The sequence below is a fragment of the Cicer arietinum genome, chromosome 3 (assembly GCF_000331145.2).
Source record: "Cicer arietinum cultivar CDC Frontier isolate Library 1 chromosome 3, Cicar.CDCFrontier_v2.0, whole genome shotgun sequence".
Taxonomy (NCBI): domain Eukaryota; kingdom Viridiplantae; phylum Streptophyta; class Magnoliopsida; order Fabales; family Fabaceae; genus Cicer; species Cicer arietinum.
In genome coordinates, this window is record NC_021162.2 from 74,041,393 (window position 1) to 74,056,063 (window position 14,671).

A 14,671-nucleotide genomic window follows, 5' to 3' on the forward strand; every position below is an offset into this window, starting at 1 on the left:
TTTTTTTTTTTTTTTTTTTTTTTTTTTTTTTTTTTTTTTTTTTTTTTTTTTTTTTTTTTTTTGCAAAAGAAGCTTATATTTAGAGATGGAGGTTGTATAATGTAGCGGCCTTGATTTTCTCTAGAGAACATACAATATTGTCAATGCATAAAATTATAACTTCTGGTATTCCTCGTATTAGTCACAACTTGCAATTGTTAACTTTTACCATGGTTTTGTTTGTTGTTTATAGTCTATAGTCTATCTACAGTTATGCTACCTCCACTTCTAGTATTAAATTTGTTAATAGGAGTGCCTTTTGGGTGCTTTCTTACTGTATCATATGTTTGCAGGTACTTAGGAATCGTTTGGCCAGATATTCCTTATTTCTCTGTCTACAAGGTCAGTGATTGGTCAATAGTTGACTCTGGCAGTGCAAGGCTTCTTGCATGGGATACTTGTCGTGACAGATTTGCTATATTGGAATCATCATTGCCCCCTCGAATTCCTATAATTCCTAAGGGTAGTTCATCGAAAAGAGCAAAAGAAGCTGCTGCAGCACAAGCAGCCGCAGCCGCAGCTGCTGCTGGTTCCTCGGCTTCTGTTCAAGTCCGAATCTTGTTAGATGATGGAACATCAAATATACTAATGAGGTCTGTTGGTGCACGCAGCGAACCAGTAAGATTCTTTCCCAGTCTAAAATATTCCTAGTAAAAGTTTATCATAATATTCTAGGATTTGACAATTTATGGCTTTACTGATGCTTCTATTCTTATGAATCAAACTTATGCAAAATTTTAAACCAAATGGCAGTTGTTAAGATTTATTTATCTCATTTTGCATTTGTCTTGATTAATTAATTAATAGCTACTAAAAACGCAACTGTCCAGTCTTCTCCTATAAATTATATATATTAATTGATTGAATAGTTGGAACAAGATAGTCCGTGTTTGGTAGGTAATTGTTGTTATTATGTAATTGCCAATTTGGTGCTATCGACTAACTCATAGGATAATTCCTTGCTGAAAGGTTTGTGTTTACTGGTCCTTGTATAGTGTTGTAGTGAACATGTGATGAAATTGGCTGTAGTGGTGTTCCACGATGTATTAAACGTGTCTTAGATTTTAAAATTCTTTAGAATAGATCCTATTGCCAAAAGTCATAAATCTATTTGTTTTTCTATGCAAAGATAGTATGATCTCTTTTGCATGTTATTCTTCAAAGAGAGTATCATTGGAAACTGGAGAAACTATTTGAATGTTCGGGTACCTTTTGTGAAATGATTGTATCTATTTTAGGTCATTGGTTTGCATGGAGGGGCACTACTTGGTGTTGCCTATCGAACATCTAGGAGAATCAGTCCTATTGCAGCTACAGCTATTTCGACAATCCAGTCTATGCCCTTATCAGGTTATGGAAGCAGCGGTCTTTCTTCTTTTACCACTTATGATGATGGATTTTCTTCTCATAGATCTCCAGCTGAGGCGGCACCTCAAAACTTTCAGCTATACAGGTGAAGTTTATGATTGTTGTACAGTAAAACATAATCATCATTGACAAAATTCAGAGTTTTCTCTTTTCCCACATCTAGTTCTGCTTTGGGATAGGAATACGTCTAGGATTCTCTCTGATGTCATGCTCACGGCTGTTTTGAGGGAATTTCCTTTTCTGATATGCAGAGAGATGGACAGCCCTGCTGCAATATTGATTTTAATGGCAAAATATTAATTGTTGTTTTGTTAGTGGGGGAGTTGGACCCACAACCTCCTTATCACTCGAACCTCTATGTCGCTCTTGCATACCATCAAGCCACCTTATCACTCCCATTTTCTCTATTTCCTCTTTTTCATTTTTTTTATTTGGAAGATGTTTTATCGTTCAACTATTTATACTTTCTCTCTTTTCTGTCTATTACTATTTATTGTAGTAGGTAACAAAAAAAATAAAAAGTGGTTACTATTTCATGCGATGTTCTTACTGACATTATTTGAATGTTGGATGCTCAAAGGTAATGTTAGTTAGTTAGCTAGCTGGATTAGTGTGTCAAGTTCATTAACGTGTTTCCCTATTACTGTTAAATTCAAGTCAAATTCAAACATGTATCAACTCTCAGACCTTGCTCTGCCTACTGGAATGTCTTCTGAGAAAGGTTGCTTTAACTCTATGCAGTTCATGTCGTAAACGTTTATATTTTTTGCTGCATTTCTCTTCCTGCCCCCTACCTTCTCAAGCCTATACCCATTTATTTGTTTTTTGCATGTTAGTCTACTTGATTTATCAGCTATTTGCAGCTCTATTCACGTGAGCCTTTCTCCAATGGTCGTGTGATAATAATGTTTAATGAACTGTTGCACTCTTATTAGGTAGTCACTCTCATTTTTGCATCAAGCACTGTATCTGTTTCGATCACTTTATATGATCTCTTCTTTCTTGGACTTCCACTTTTTGGTCCTGATAAATAAAAGGTTGCTGACCTTGCTTGTTATGTAAAGTTAAATCTTTTTGTGGTTCTAGTATTTTGATTGTTAGAAAGACATATAGTCTTTGGGTTATAGGTGAAGACGCAGTGTGAAAGCAGATGGCTGCAACCTCTTAATTCCAATAACATGTAAAATAAATCAGTACACATAATCTTGCATGGTGTATGAGTTGGTAAAAAATTCTTCTTACTAATTCTAGTGAGTACTGTTACAAAAGAAGAACACCTTTGATGGAGCTGAACCTCAACCTTCAAAAGAAACTTGCGTAAAGAGAAGTTTTGGACAGTTATGTTTCAAATAAAGAACTGGAAAAGGAGGTCTTTTAATCACCTTGTTTTACACTCTATGAAGCTTTTGTGCCACCTCACCCTGAAATATCATATAAGGATTTTGCTTGAAGCACATGTATTTTTTTTCTTCCCAATTCTGTACAACCTGTTAAACCCCTGATTTGCATCACATTCATATAAAGTTGAATGCCAGTATTACTTTGATCTGTGTTAGTTTTAATCAGGGTATAAGTTCGTGAGTTTCCTTTAGATTTGACATTGCATTTATTTTGTTTGTGTTTCAGCTGGGAGACATTTCAGCCTGTGGGGGGTCTACTTCCTCAGCCAGAATGGACTGCTTGGGACCAAACCGTTGAGTATTGTGCATTTGCATACCAACAATACATAGTCATATCTTCTTTGCGCCCACAATATAGATACCTGGGAGATGTTTCAATTCCATATGCTACTAGTGCTGTTTGGCACCGGAGGCAACTGTTTGTGGCAACACCAACTACTATAGAGTAAACGTCTACAGTATTACTCTGTGCTTTTTGTATTTTTGGTTTAGTAAACCATTGTTTCTTGTAAGTTTGCTTTAGCTGTTTAGAAAGTGGAAATTAAAAACTACAATTTACGCAGTTAATTCCCTGGTTATTTGTTAGTAGGCCAAAATTATAAACTATTCATGACCAATGAAAAATTGGGAAAATTATGGTTTAGCAAATCCTGATGAACATATATCCAGTGTAGGAAGTAACCAGTAATGGCTAATCCATGTCAGGATTGAACATTGCGGGTGTAGCTGCAGTTCTATGAAAGTTTCATCGCTTCTGTTTGGATATGATGTGTGGCATCATTATCAATGCCTTTGTTCTTTTGTAGAATAGACCCCAAGCCTCTAAGATTTCTGTTTTGGGTACTTCTTCATGGCTCATGCTCACCTTTTACTCTCCTATCATATTCACCCCTTTGTTGATCGTACATAAATTCCTTATATCTTTGATTGAATCAAATGGAACCCCTTGATCTCTCAAGCACTGGTCAATAATTCCAGCTGCTTAGCATTTTTCCTATCCTATTTTTTGTTCACCACAGCGATAGCATTAGTAATAGTAACCCAGATGCTCATCTTGACTGTGTTGTGTCTAATGAGTTCTCAAAGAAATACGAGTTTAAAGTCAAATCTTTGAGAAAATCTATTTGTATTGGGAAATCTTCTGTGACGTACTTGATGTTCAAACACTTATCATCTCTTCCGGATAGATACAGTCAACCTCCCTAGGTAGTTAATCCCAGATAGCGGTGCGTCGCAGCCAACCCCAAAAGTGGGATAGCGGGATAGCACGTTTCGGGATAGGTGGGATAACTGCTATTTTTTGGAAAAATAACACGAATAATAATATATAAACCTATATTTAATGCAAAATTAACAAATGACTTAAACTCTGAAACATTCATAATTAGTAATAAAAATCTACAAGTCTTACTCTTAGTCAAAATATACATTGAAATACCAACAAAGTCAAGGAAATAAAGATGATGCATATTGAAGTTCCTTAAATATTAAAACTCAAATGTTTGTTTTAGCACAAGAATCAAAGATAAGCATCATCTTCATTAGTATATTCTACTTCCTCTTCTTCTTAGCTGAAAGTAGAAACAACAAAACAGAGATGAAAGAAAGAATAGTGAGATCTTGCTGGGAAACGTTGAGATTAACTATGTCGAGATAGCGGAATCTCGACCGGATCTCGCCAGGATCTTGTTTTATGCTGTCGCGGTCAGGCACTGCACTGCACCGGGACAACGGGATCTCGTTGGGAACTGTTGGGATTAACTACCTTGCCCCCTCCTGCGTCAAAAAATAAAATAAAATTGACATCCAAATGCCTGTCTGTCTTGCTACGTGGGATGCTTGCATCACTAGTAAATCTTAAATGCGATGTTCAAAATCCCTGTAATGACCAACTATCTCGAGCATAAGTTGTTGGGTGAAGATTAATAAGTTAAAGGGACATGTGATTTTGATTAAAATGTCCAACAGCTAAAATTCATAATTTATTTTATGTTGTATGTTTTGATTTCAGAGTTGTTTTTGTGGACGCTGGGGTTACCCAAGTAGACATTGAAACTAAGAAGATGAAAGAAGAGCAAAAAATGAGAGAAGCACAGACAAGAGCAGTTGCCGAGCATGGAGAGTTAGCACTAATTACAGTTGAAGGTCCCCAATCTACTACAGAAGAAAGAATATCATTAAGGCCTCCGATGCTGCAGGTTAAAAAATGTTTTCAATTTTTATCATACATAGAAATGAGTGCTTCCATTCAGGGTCTATTTTCTCTTTCGTCCAGATTTAATATTTTGTTTCTATATATATTTGATAGATGTTGCTGGAATGAATTGAAATGAATATTTTAGTTTGAATTTTGTGTAATTAGATTATTTTTCGTTGAAACCGGCATTACTTTTGAAACCTAGGGTATCTTTGTGTTAAATTTTTTGATATATTCTACATCTTTGATTAGCAGTTAGTTTTCTTAAGTTTTAAAGCCTGAAATTAATATGTGAATTTCATCTTTCATGTGTATGCGAGTTTTGTGTTATTTTTGCATTGGAGATGATTAAATGCATTTCAAGTGTATGATTCTGGTTTTAAATCGTATTATTCTCAAAATTATGTCTTGTGAGAAATTTGAGAGACGATAAATGTGCTCTCCCACTGGATATACATCTGGCGTCTGCTTTTTCACCTTGTTTTAAAAATTGAAATTTCTGTTTTTGGTCCTTTGCGCATGCTCCAATTTACACACACCACAAGTTACTTTGCCATCTATCTGATATGAGTAAACATATTCCTGGTTTCCTTGAAGAGTGTCCCATCCTTTGGTCTTGTAATTTTTCTGCAGTCTATAGAGAGAGAGATGAAGATATTTCTTTCTTGTTCCTATTCTAGGTGGTTCGATTGGCTTCATTTCAGCATGCTCCTTCAGTGCCACCTTTCCTGTCATTACCAAAACATTCTAGAGTTGATGGTGATGACTCTGGGATGACAAAAGAAGCGGAAGAGAGAAGGACAGGTGAAGTAGCGGTTGGTGGTGGGGGTGTGTCCGTGGCAGTTACTCGTTTTCCAATGGAGCAGAAACGTCCAGTGGGGCCTCTTGTTGTGGTCGGTGTCAAGGATGGAGTTCTTTGGCTAATTGACAGGTAATTTGGACTTCTTACTTTCACTTGGATGTTTTGAAACTAGAAAATTGGCTAAGAAAATAATAGAGAAGATTGGAGTTAAATGCATGATATTTTTCACTCAGAAGGCTGTATTTATATATGTCAAAAAATAAATTACATAAAAGGACAATACTTCAAATACTATTCCTATGATACTAAATTTCCGATGCTATGCATAGTCCTATTGATTTTTATTCCCAGCAGTAACGTCCTAATACTTCATATATGATTTATCCATTCCTGACTTTTAATTCATCCAAGCCTGTACACAACTGCAGTTGTATTTGATCTATTCCCAAGAGAGATCAATATATTATTTTGATGTTACTTCGTTGGGGATGATTGTTGTGGTGGACGAGCAGTCAGAGTCAGAGCGAACATTCAAGAAAGCATGTGATTAGCAACAATTGTATTCGAAACAGTTTGAGCAGCAATTATAAAGAGATTTTTAGGAACCCAAGAATTGGATTTCAAGGATTTAGAGGAAGAACACAAATATTTAGAAAAGAAAAAAAAAAAGAAATAATAGGAGAGATTCTCTTCAAAGAAAATGATACACAAGAGCTCATACGCTCCTACAATAGTATACACCACTCAATTTCTAAAGTTGCTAAAAAATCCTTTCAAAGGGAATGGAACCTTTATTTATAGGTTCCATGTACAATTAGGATAAGAGGACACAGACAATTGACCTATTAAAAACCGAAATCAGAATTATTAACCAAAACAGAACAGCCTGACTAATAACTAGTTGTCCCTATAACAATCTCAACCAATTAACTAACTGATTCTCCTATATATATGCCGTAACAGAGATGTGGGATGCGCTTAATGTGTTTTGTGGATGATTAAATCCGTGTCTATGCTTCTGCTTAGTGATTCAACTGATTTAGTTGAGTATTGACTTTTCTTTGCGTTAGCTAACATGGGCATGTTGTGTTTGTTGCTGAGATTTCAATTTAAGGTTTTTCATTTTTATTAGATGTGGATTACCCAATAATATTACATATACCTGGGTTGTGGTAGGTACATGCGAGCTCACGCCTTATCCTTGAGTCATCCCGGTATTCGTTGTCGATGTCTTGCTGCTTATGGAGATGCTGTTAGTGCAGTAAAATGGTGTTGATTTCCTTCTCTCCTTTCATATTTTTTACTTACTAGTTAAGATATATATAGATATGATTACCTCATATTATACTTTTTCGTACAGGGCAAGTAGGCTTGGGAGAGAACACCATGATGATTTAGCACAATTTATGCTAGGAATGGGCTATGCTACTGAAGCACTTCATTTGCCTGGAATATCAAAGAGGTGTGTTGTATTGTATGCTTATAGCCAAGAGCTGGCAATTTTAATTGATTTGTACGATATGTCTTTACTCATGGTTGTTGTTTACGTGTTTCAGGTTGGAGTTTGATTTGGCAATGAAGAGCAATGATTTGAAGAGAGCTCTTCATTGTCTTCTTACCATGAGTAACAGCCGGGATATAGGACATGATGGTACTGGGCTTGGTTTGAATGACATTCTCAATTTAACAGATAAAAAACAAGATGTAGTTGAAGGTGCTCAGGGCATTGAAGGTGTTCAGGGCATAGTGAAATTCGCAAAAGAGTTCCTGGATCTTATTGATGCTGCAGATGCTACAGCACAGGGTGAAATTGCCCGTGAAGCTCTGAAGAGATTAGCTGCAGCTGGTTCAGTGAAAGGTGCTTTACAAGGTCATGAGTTGAGGGGATCAGCATTGCGCCTTGCAAATCATGGAGAGTTGACTCGGCTAAGTGTAGGCAGTCTTTCTTAATATTTGTTCTTCCAACCCACTGATTTCGTGCTGTTTGGTGTATGTTGGTATAACAATCTAATAGAACTGGATCATAATTTATAGAATAGAATTTTATTCAAGTAAAGCCCAATCCCAAGAACTAAGATCGAGGTGATAAATACAGGAAACAAAAAAAAAATCCGCCCCTGGCATTATAGAAGCATTTATTCTAATTGTTAAAGACTTATGGAAGTGTGCACGTTAGCATTTGTTTGTGTGTGTGAGTGTGATTTTGATTATATAGATAAAAGAATTTTAGAGAAAACCAGTGTTTAAAGGGAAAGAAACACTGATGGTAATAAGAATGCTCAGAGGTTGGAATCTTTCTTTCTTTGACTAGGGTTCTTTTCCCAATAGATTGCTTTTACTGTATTTGGTTCCTCATAGTGAATAGACAATATGACCTGTGTGCAAAATGGAATTCGTCCTGCTGACGTCGATCATTTTTGCTATGAATAGTTATACCTCTGCTTTTTAGCCATGATTACCTAGTAATATTGGTCTAATGGTAGCACATAGTTTGAGGAAAAAGAACAGACTAGTGTTTGTTTCTTTATTATTGTAAATGATCAAATTTCTATTAAACTAAATCTGATTTTTTTATTTATTAAGATGGCTGTTTTAAAGTGTCTTACAATCTACTTTCTTTTGAGATCAATTAGTCTTCTTTAGCTTTTCGATTGTAAAGATTTTGTTTTAATCACAACCATAAAGCATAAACATAAACAATGAATTACATTTATGCACTACAGAGTCTGGTCAACAACTTAATCACACTCGGCTTGGGACGGGAAGCTGCATTTTCTGCTGCTGTTTTGGGTGACAATGCTTTAATGGAGAAAGCATGGCAGGATACTGGAATGCTGGCAGAGGCTGTGCTTCATGCTCATGTATGATCTGTTATGTACAACTAGTTGACCACTCTATTTAGTATTCGTAGTCTGACCTTGTTATTTCAGGCACATGGACGTCCAACTCTGAAGAATTTGGTTCAGGCCTGGAACCAAATGCTACAGAGAGAGGTTGAGCCTACTCCATCACAAAAGACAGATGCTACAGCTGCATTTCTAGCTTCTCTTGAGGAGCCTAAGCTTACGAGTTTGGCTGAAGCAGGGAAGAAACCACCTATTGAAATCCTACCTCCTGGGATGGTGTCACTTAATGCCCCCCCTATCTCCATTCAGAAAAAACCAGCTTCTGCTCAGAATTCCCTACCACAACCAGGCAAGCCATTGGCACTGGAAGCGCCTCCTACAACCACAGAAACTCCGGACAGTTCTACGCAGCTGCCTGAATCTGCACCTGCACCAGCCAGTGATCCACCTCCATCAGACTCCACGCCAATTCCTGCGGCCGCTCCACCTGAATCAAATTTGGGCGAAGCCTCTGTAGATAATGGTGGTCCAACTCCAACGCCAGTGAGTGACGAAAACACAAATGTTAATGGGGAAACTGTTCAAGCAGAGCCTACTAACGATCCAACATCGCCTGAGGACCCATCACCAGCAGCAGAGGTTTCAGAGACTAATGTTCCAAATTCAACAACAATACCTGCGAGTAGTGACCCCCTTGTATGATTGGTATACCTCCCTCACTGTTGAAGTAAATGAATTTATTTGCAATTCAAGTTTTATTTACATTTGTAAAGAATTCATTTTAGATATAAAGGAAATCTAGTATATTAGTTTGTTACAAGTGTAAAGTCTGGTCGTACAATTGTACCTAGCAGCTGTGTTTCTCTTTTTTTCCTCCCACTTTGTGTTCTCTCATATTGTTGTGATTGTGAGATATCCGGCCGGATACATGAGTGCTGTTTGCTGTTTTTTTTTTTTTTTACTTCCTGTTTTGATTTTGTTTTTGTTGAATATAAATTTTCTGCTGTTTTAAAATTGTACAAGTTAAAGGCCAGTGTCTCTTATTTGTGATGATTTTGCGGATTGCATAAACAATTACACCTATCGGCTGCAATCTTTTGCTATCATTTTGACTCTACTTGTCATCTCCCTATTTGGCAATTCATTGATGGGGGTAAGCTGATTTCCTTATTCAAGAATTTATTTGAGTATTATTTGGTTGTCCCTCCTGTCATCTTGACTTTCTGCATTTGTGAGATATCCCAGATATTCATACATCCCCACCATACTTTTACCAAGAGGAGAATGGCGTGTCTGGTATAGAAGAATATAAAAGAATATAATTTGTGACTTTTAAATTTTTATTGTGAATTGTACTGTAAATTGAACAATATATCTCGTAATTAAATTATATATAAAAAAAAATTATTAACGTATTTGTACCTTAATTTGTTTATAAAATGTCCCCTACCAGTCTCCATACCCCATCTTACCTATGTTATACATACCAACGGAATGTTTTTTTTATGCTCCTAGTTGTTTAACCTCAATGATGGCTTCCTACCATTCGATTCATGAAGCTTAAATAAGTTGCATACAACAATAATACTACCAGTAATAAGAATGATAATAATACTTTTTTTTGTGTCAACATACGCTTTATTTTAAATTAATATTGCAACGAATATGTAGTCAAAAGTCAAGATTCTAGTATGGCCTATGTATCGAATTTTGAGCGCTAGTGCATCACCGAGTTTGTAGAATCTCTATTGGGGGAGGAATTTTTCCACCCCAACATGGCTTCATGTTTGAAAACTCACAAATTTTGTATCTTTCAAAAGTATACTTTCCAAAATATATTCAACTTAAAAGTATAAAAAGTGTGTGAAAAGTGTTCCCTCTATTGCGGCTATCTATACAAGACCAATCTTATACAAAAAAACGTACGATTTAAAAGACTTGATAAAAATACAAAATTTGATAATCACAACAAAATTATACATACCTAACTCTAAAGTGTGTATATGTTTTCATTCAATGAATCTAAAATCTAGTCATCTACCAATCCTTAAAAAAAAAATTGCCTACACTTCTTATTTTGTTATCCACACCTTGTTAAATTTTCATAACATTAGAATATTCAAAATAATTTTTACTATTTCACTCATTCTTAAACTCTGTTTTATCTCTTTCTCTCTTCATAATCATCACTTACCTCATAAATATTTTACCTATATCACATACATGTACCTAAATTGAATTCAAATACATGTAAAATTTTGTAGTGGGTAGGACAAGATCGTACGTGAATTGTAAATACGTATACGCACGTAAACTCAATTTATCTGGTGTGACGTGTTAGTGAATAAGCTTGAAACAGTGTTAGCACCAAGTGTAAAGATGGTTTTTTAAATTTAAAAATATGACAAACTGCAAATTACAATTTATAACTCATTTCAGTAACTGGAATTATTTCCCCTTAATTCCCTCATTCAATCTTATAAACAAAACTAGACATTTTATTCAAAATCCCTCTCCTTCCTTTCATTTCCCAAACTAAACACTGGTAACAAAATTTATTACAGATATGTGAAACCTACCAGTAATCTATGTTATGAATAGGTTGCCATTAGAATTTAAAGCAAAAATACAGAGTGCTTTTAAGACAGCAAGCAACTAGAAATAACACTCAAATTTCTTGATATATCTATCACTTGCATAGAAAGGAAGGCGCCTAGTTCAGTCACTGGAAGCAATATCGCCTACTTACTAAGCATTACACATTGGCATTAGTTTGTTGAAACTTAACTACTACTCTTGGCCAAGGGCAAGATCATGCCATGTATCCACATCAACTTGCTGTGTCTCCTGATCTGATCAACATCAAAGCACATGTTAAAAAATCAACAATAAAACCAGCAACAATCCTCCAACAAAAGACCCATCTTGTTAACATAAGTCAATAATCAACCACTATTATATTCAAACACACGCTTTCTTTTTCACAACCATATATTCAGTGAAGAAATTCCATTGAACTGCAACTTCTCAAGTAATATTAAATTTTAATCAACAACTGTGAAGTTAGTTATCTTCCCAACAACCAAACCAATGAGTGCTTAATATAATAATGTTTCCATAAACTAGTATTGTCAATCACGGATCCAGGAATGTAACAATTTGTTCAAATTTCGCTACACAATAGTGTTATAGTGCCACTATAGTCACTATTTGACAATATTTTATACTAAATATTGTATCACAAAACAATAACAATTTGTTCAAATTCCGCTACGTTATCGTGCCTCTTTAGCCGCTATTTAACAACATTGCCATAAACTAAGCTCAAGAAATATATTATCCACAAATATAATTGATTTAGTGAATGAATTAAGACACGTACTTGAGTCCTCAGTATCATCTGTCCGAACAACCAGTGTTGGAGGCAGAGGAAGATCTGAAAAAAAAAACAGCACATCAGATTCACATTACTACATAGATATCAAATTGAAAAATAAATTATCAATTCTGTCCCTGAACTTACACCCTCTTCTTCGCATTTCGTCCCTCAAGTAAACCAACCACTAAGGAGGTTGAGGATTCTATTCCCACCCACAACATAGTCCCAATATATACTAACATTTGCCATTCCAAAGAACAAAGTAAACCAACCATCAATACTTTGTTATAATTTTAAGGGTTTTATATGTTTTTTAAATCACAATAGCGCTATAAATAGAGTTATGGATAAAAGTTAGATTAAGGATTTTCTCCTCATAAAATATATCTCATATATTTCGGCAAATAAAAACACACAAAAAAAACCAACCAATTAGGTGGGAGAGCCTCATGGCCCAAGTACCACACTGGATAAATGAATAAAGCATGAAGTCATCTTCTCCTCTCTTTTCTTCTTAGGAGGTCCCTAGTCCTTGAATTCTAGAAATTTCCACACTAATCCTAACATTTGTTTATTTAGTCACTAACATTTTGTGAAATTTGTAACCTATATCTACATTCCAATGGAGGGAAAGGGAAAATAAAATAAAAGAAAAAAAGTAAAAGAAATAGTACCATCTTCAGGGAGAGTATCTCTCATCCAATCTTCATCAACAATATCAATTAGAATTCCCAAACTCAGGTCTGCCATTTGTTACCTTTTCCACTACACTGTATTTTGCATAAAAATTGCAATTTTAAAAACAAAATCAATAATAACTAAATAAAAATTCTAATAATTTAATTTAAACATAAACATTAAATAAAATGGAAACAGAAATGTGTTGGTAGTTTCATAAAGCTCGTATAAATTTGTGAAAATAGCCGCCAAGAGTAAAGCTTGATATGGTTTCAGCGAAGATGCGGAAATTGGGTTGATAGGGGTTCAAAACAGTAATAAGAATTAAAGAAACGCACGCAATTGAAATTGAAATGGGAAGAAAAAATAGATGTGAAGAGTGAAATGAAAACGAATTTGGAGAAAAGAGAGAGAGGTGAAAGAAAGAACCAACCTGAGTGAGACACAGATGATGGATGGATCAATCAATTTGAGATTGCTAATAATATATAATGGTTTTGTCTTGTTTATTTCATTCTTCCAACTTTCAATTTGACGTTAGAAAAAATATATTCAAATTTAAGTTTTTTTTTGGTAATTTTAGAAAATTCAAAATTTTAATTTTTTTTAAACGAATTACATTTCAAAAACTTATTTTTTTAAAAAATAAATTCAATATATAATACAATAATGTTTTTTTCATTTGTTTTGTGAAGCTCATACTACCGCATAACTGAAGAAGTGGGGAAAAATCCAAAAATGGAGAAATAAAAAGTTAAAACTTACAAGTAAAAAGATGAATAAAATTTTGGAAAATTATAAGGGTTTGAGTATGAAATGTGAGCTATAAAAAAAAATTATAGCAGGAACTTTTTCTACTCTGAATTTATAAAATGATCACACATCATTTTAAAAGTTTTTATTTTAGATGTACACATCTAAAGTCATATTGGAGTGTGGAGGAAGTTCCTCAAAAGTTTATTTGCAATTAGTTTTTATAAAGCTGAAGGACCACACATAAGTTCAATCTTAAACATATATTTAGTTCGAGACTAGCCAATTGTGATATATGTGCTCTTGAGCAGCCTCCTCTCAAGTTGGTCAGTCTATTCTTTTTTATATTATGAGTTTGAACACACAAAAAGTTGACACATTCACATAAACTTGCTCATGTCTAGTTTTTTTAGAGCTTGCTTATTCTAGACCGAAGTTGTTAAACATCATTGGAACGGATTTTATCTAGATGAAATGATTAAGGGAATTTCTTTTCACACGCACTTTAGAAGTATACTTCAAAAAAATTATAATTTTTTTGTTCTTAAAAAATATACTCAAACTTTTTTAAAAACATAGGAGGGATAAAAGTAACTCTCGGATGAAATAGTAATACTTTAATTTAAAACAATTAAGTTGAACCATCTCTAAAAAGATATATGTTTGGGAAACGAAAAGGAACTACAAATAGAAGAGAGAAAGGAGGAAGAAATAGGAGCCTTGGGTTTGAACCTTTCAATTGAAAAAAAAAATTGGATGTTACTTGGAACTCATATAAGTCCACTCATCTCCTTGAATTAGTGAGGTCCAATATAACTTCCAAATACAGAGTTCAAAATGAATAAAAATTACAAATGCCAAAGTTAAATTTGGTAATTTATTACCATAGTCACAAGTCCATTTAGTGGTACACCAAGTGTGTAACATGCTACAGATCCAGCAAGGCAACCACCTAAAATTTATTGTCTACCATGGTCATAGAAATGCTGCTCTTGTAAAAATTGGAACACACAGCAGCTGTTTGAACTCATGATGCAGTGTCAGCCCTCAGATTTGCATTACACTTCTGGATCAAGACTTTTTTAGTACTGAGAGTTAGGTTGTCTGAACTCAATTCTCTCCAATATTTGTTCCCTTCCATCTAAAAGATTGTAAATGAAAGAATTACAATATACAAGCATAAAAAGTATAGGCTTATAACTAAATTTT

The 14,671-nt window shown here is 34.7% G+C and overlaps 2 protein-coding genes across 2 annotated transcripts in view; one reads left to right on the forward strand and one right to left on the reverse strand.

Annotated features, from left to right (window-relative positions):
• Positions 1 to 9,613, forward strand: part of LOC101494449 (uncharacterized) — a 17,011-nt gene extending 7,398 nt beyond the window's left edge. The window contains exons 12-21 of the mRNA XM_004494436.4: positions 333 to 657; positions 1,278 to 1,492; positions 3,034 to 3,252; positions 4,819 to 5,005; positions 5,685 to 5,935; positions 6,983 to 7,075; positions 7,167 to 7,268; positions 7,363 to 7,738; positions 8,530 to 8,667; positions 8,737 to 9,613. Coding sequence (XP_004494493.1) covers positions 333 to 657; positions 1,278 to 1,492; positions 3,034 to 3,252; positions 4,819 to 5,005; positions 5,685 to 5,935; positions 6,983 to 7,075; positions 7,167 to 7,268; positions 7,363 to 7,738; positions 8,530 to 8,667; positions 8,737 to 9,354 — 2,524 coding nt within the window. The 3' untranslated portion in view covers positions 9,355 to 9,613. The remainder of the gene's footprint in view (positions 1 to 332; positions 658 to 1,277; positions 1,493 to 3,033; positions 3,253 to 4,818; positions 5,006 to 5,684; positions 5,936 to 6,982; positions 7,076 to 7,166; positions 7,269 to 7,362; positions 7,739 to 8,529; positions 8,668 to 8,736) is intronic.
• Positions 9,614 to 11,013: 1,400 nt separating this feature from the next.
• Positions 11,014 to 13,289, reverse strand: LOC101494767 (anaphase-promoting complex subunit 13). The gene is made up of 4 exons (XM_004494437.4): positions 13,143 to 13,289; positions 12,706 to 12,801; positions 12,035 to 12,088; positions 11,014 to 11,504 (listed from the first exon to the last, which is right to left on the reverse strand). Exons 2-4 carry the CDS (start codon positions 12,779 to 12,781, stop codon positions 11,443 to 11,445), a joined length of 192 nt encoding a protein of 63 aa, XP_004494494.1. The 5' UTR covers positions 12,782 to 12,801; positions 13,143 to 13,289; the 3' UTR covers positions 11,014 to 11,442.
• Between the last annotated feature and the right edge of the window lie 1,382 nt (positions 13,290 to 14,671).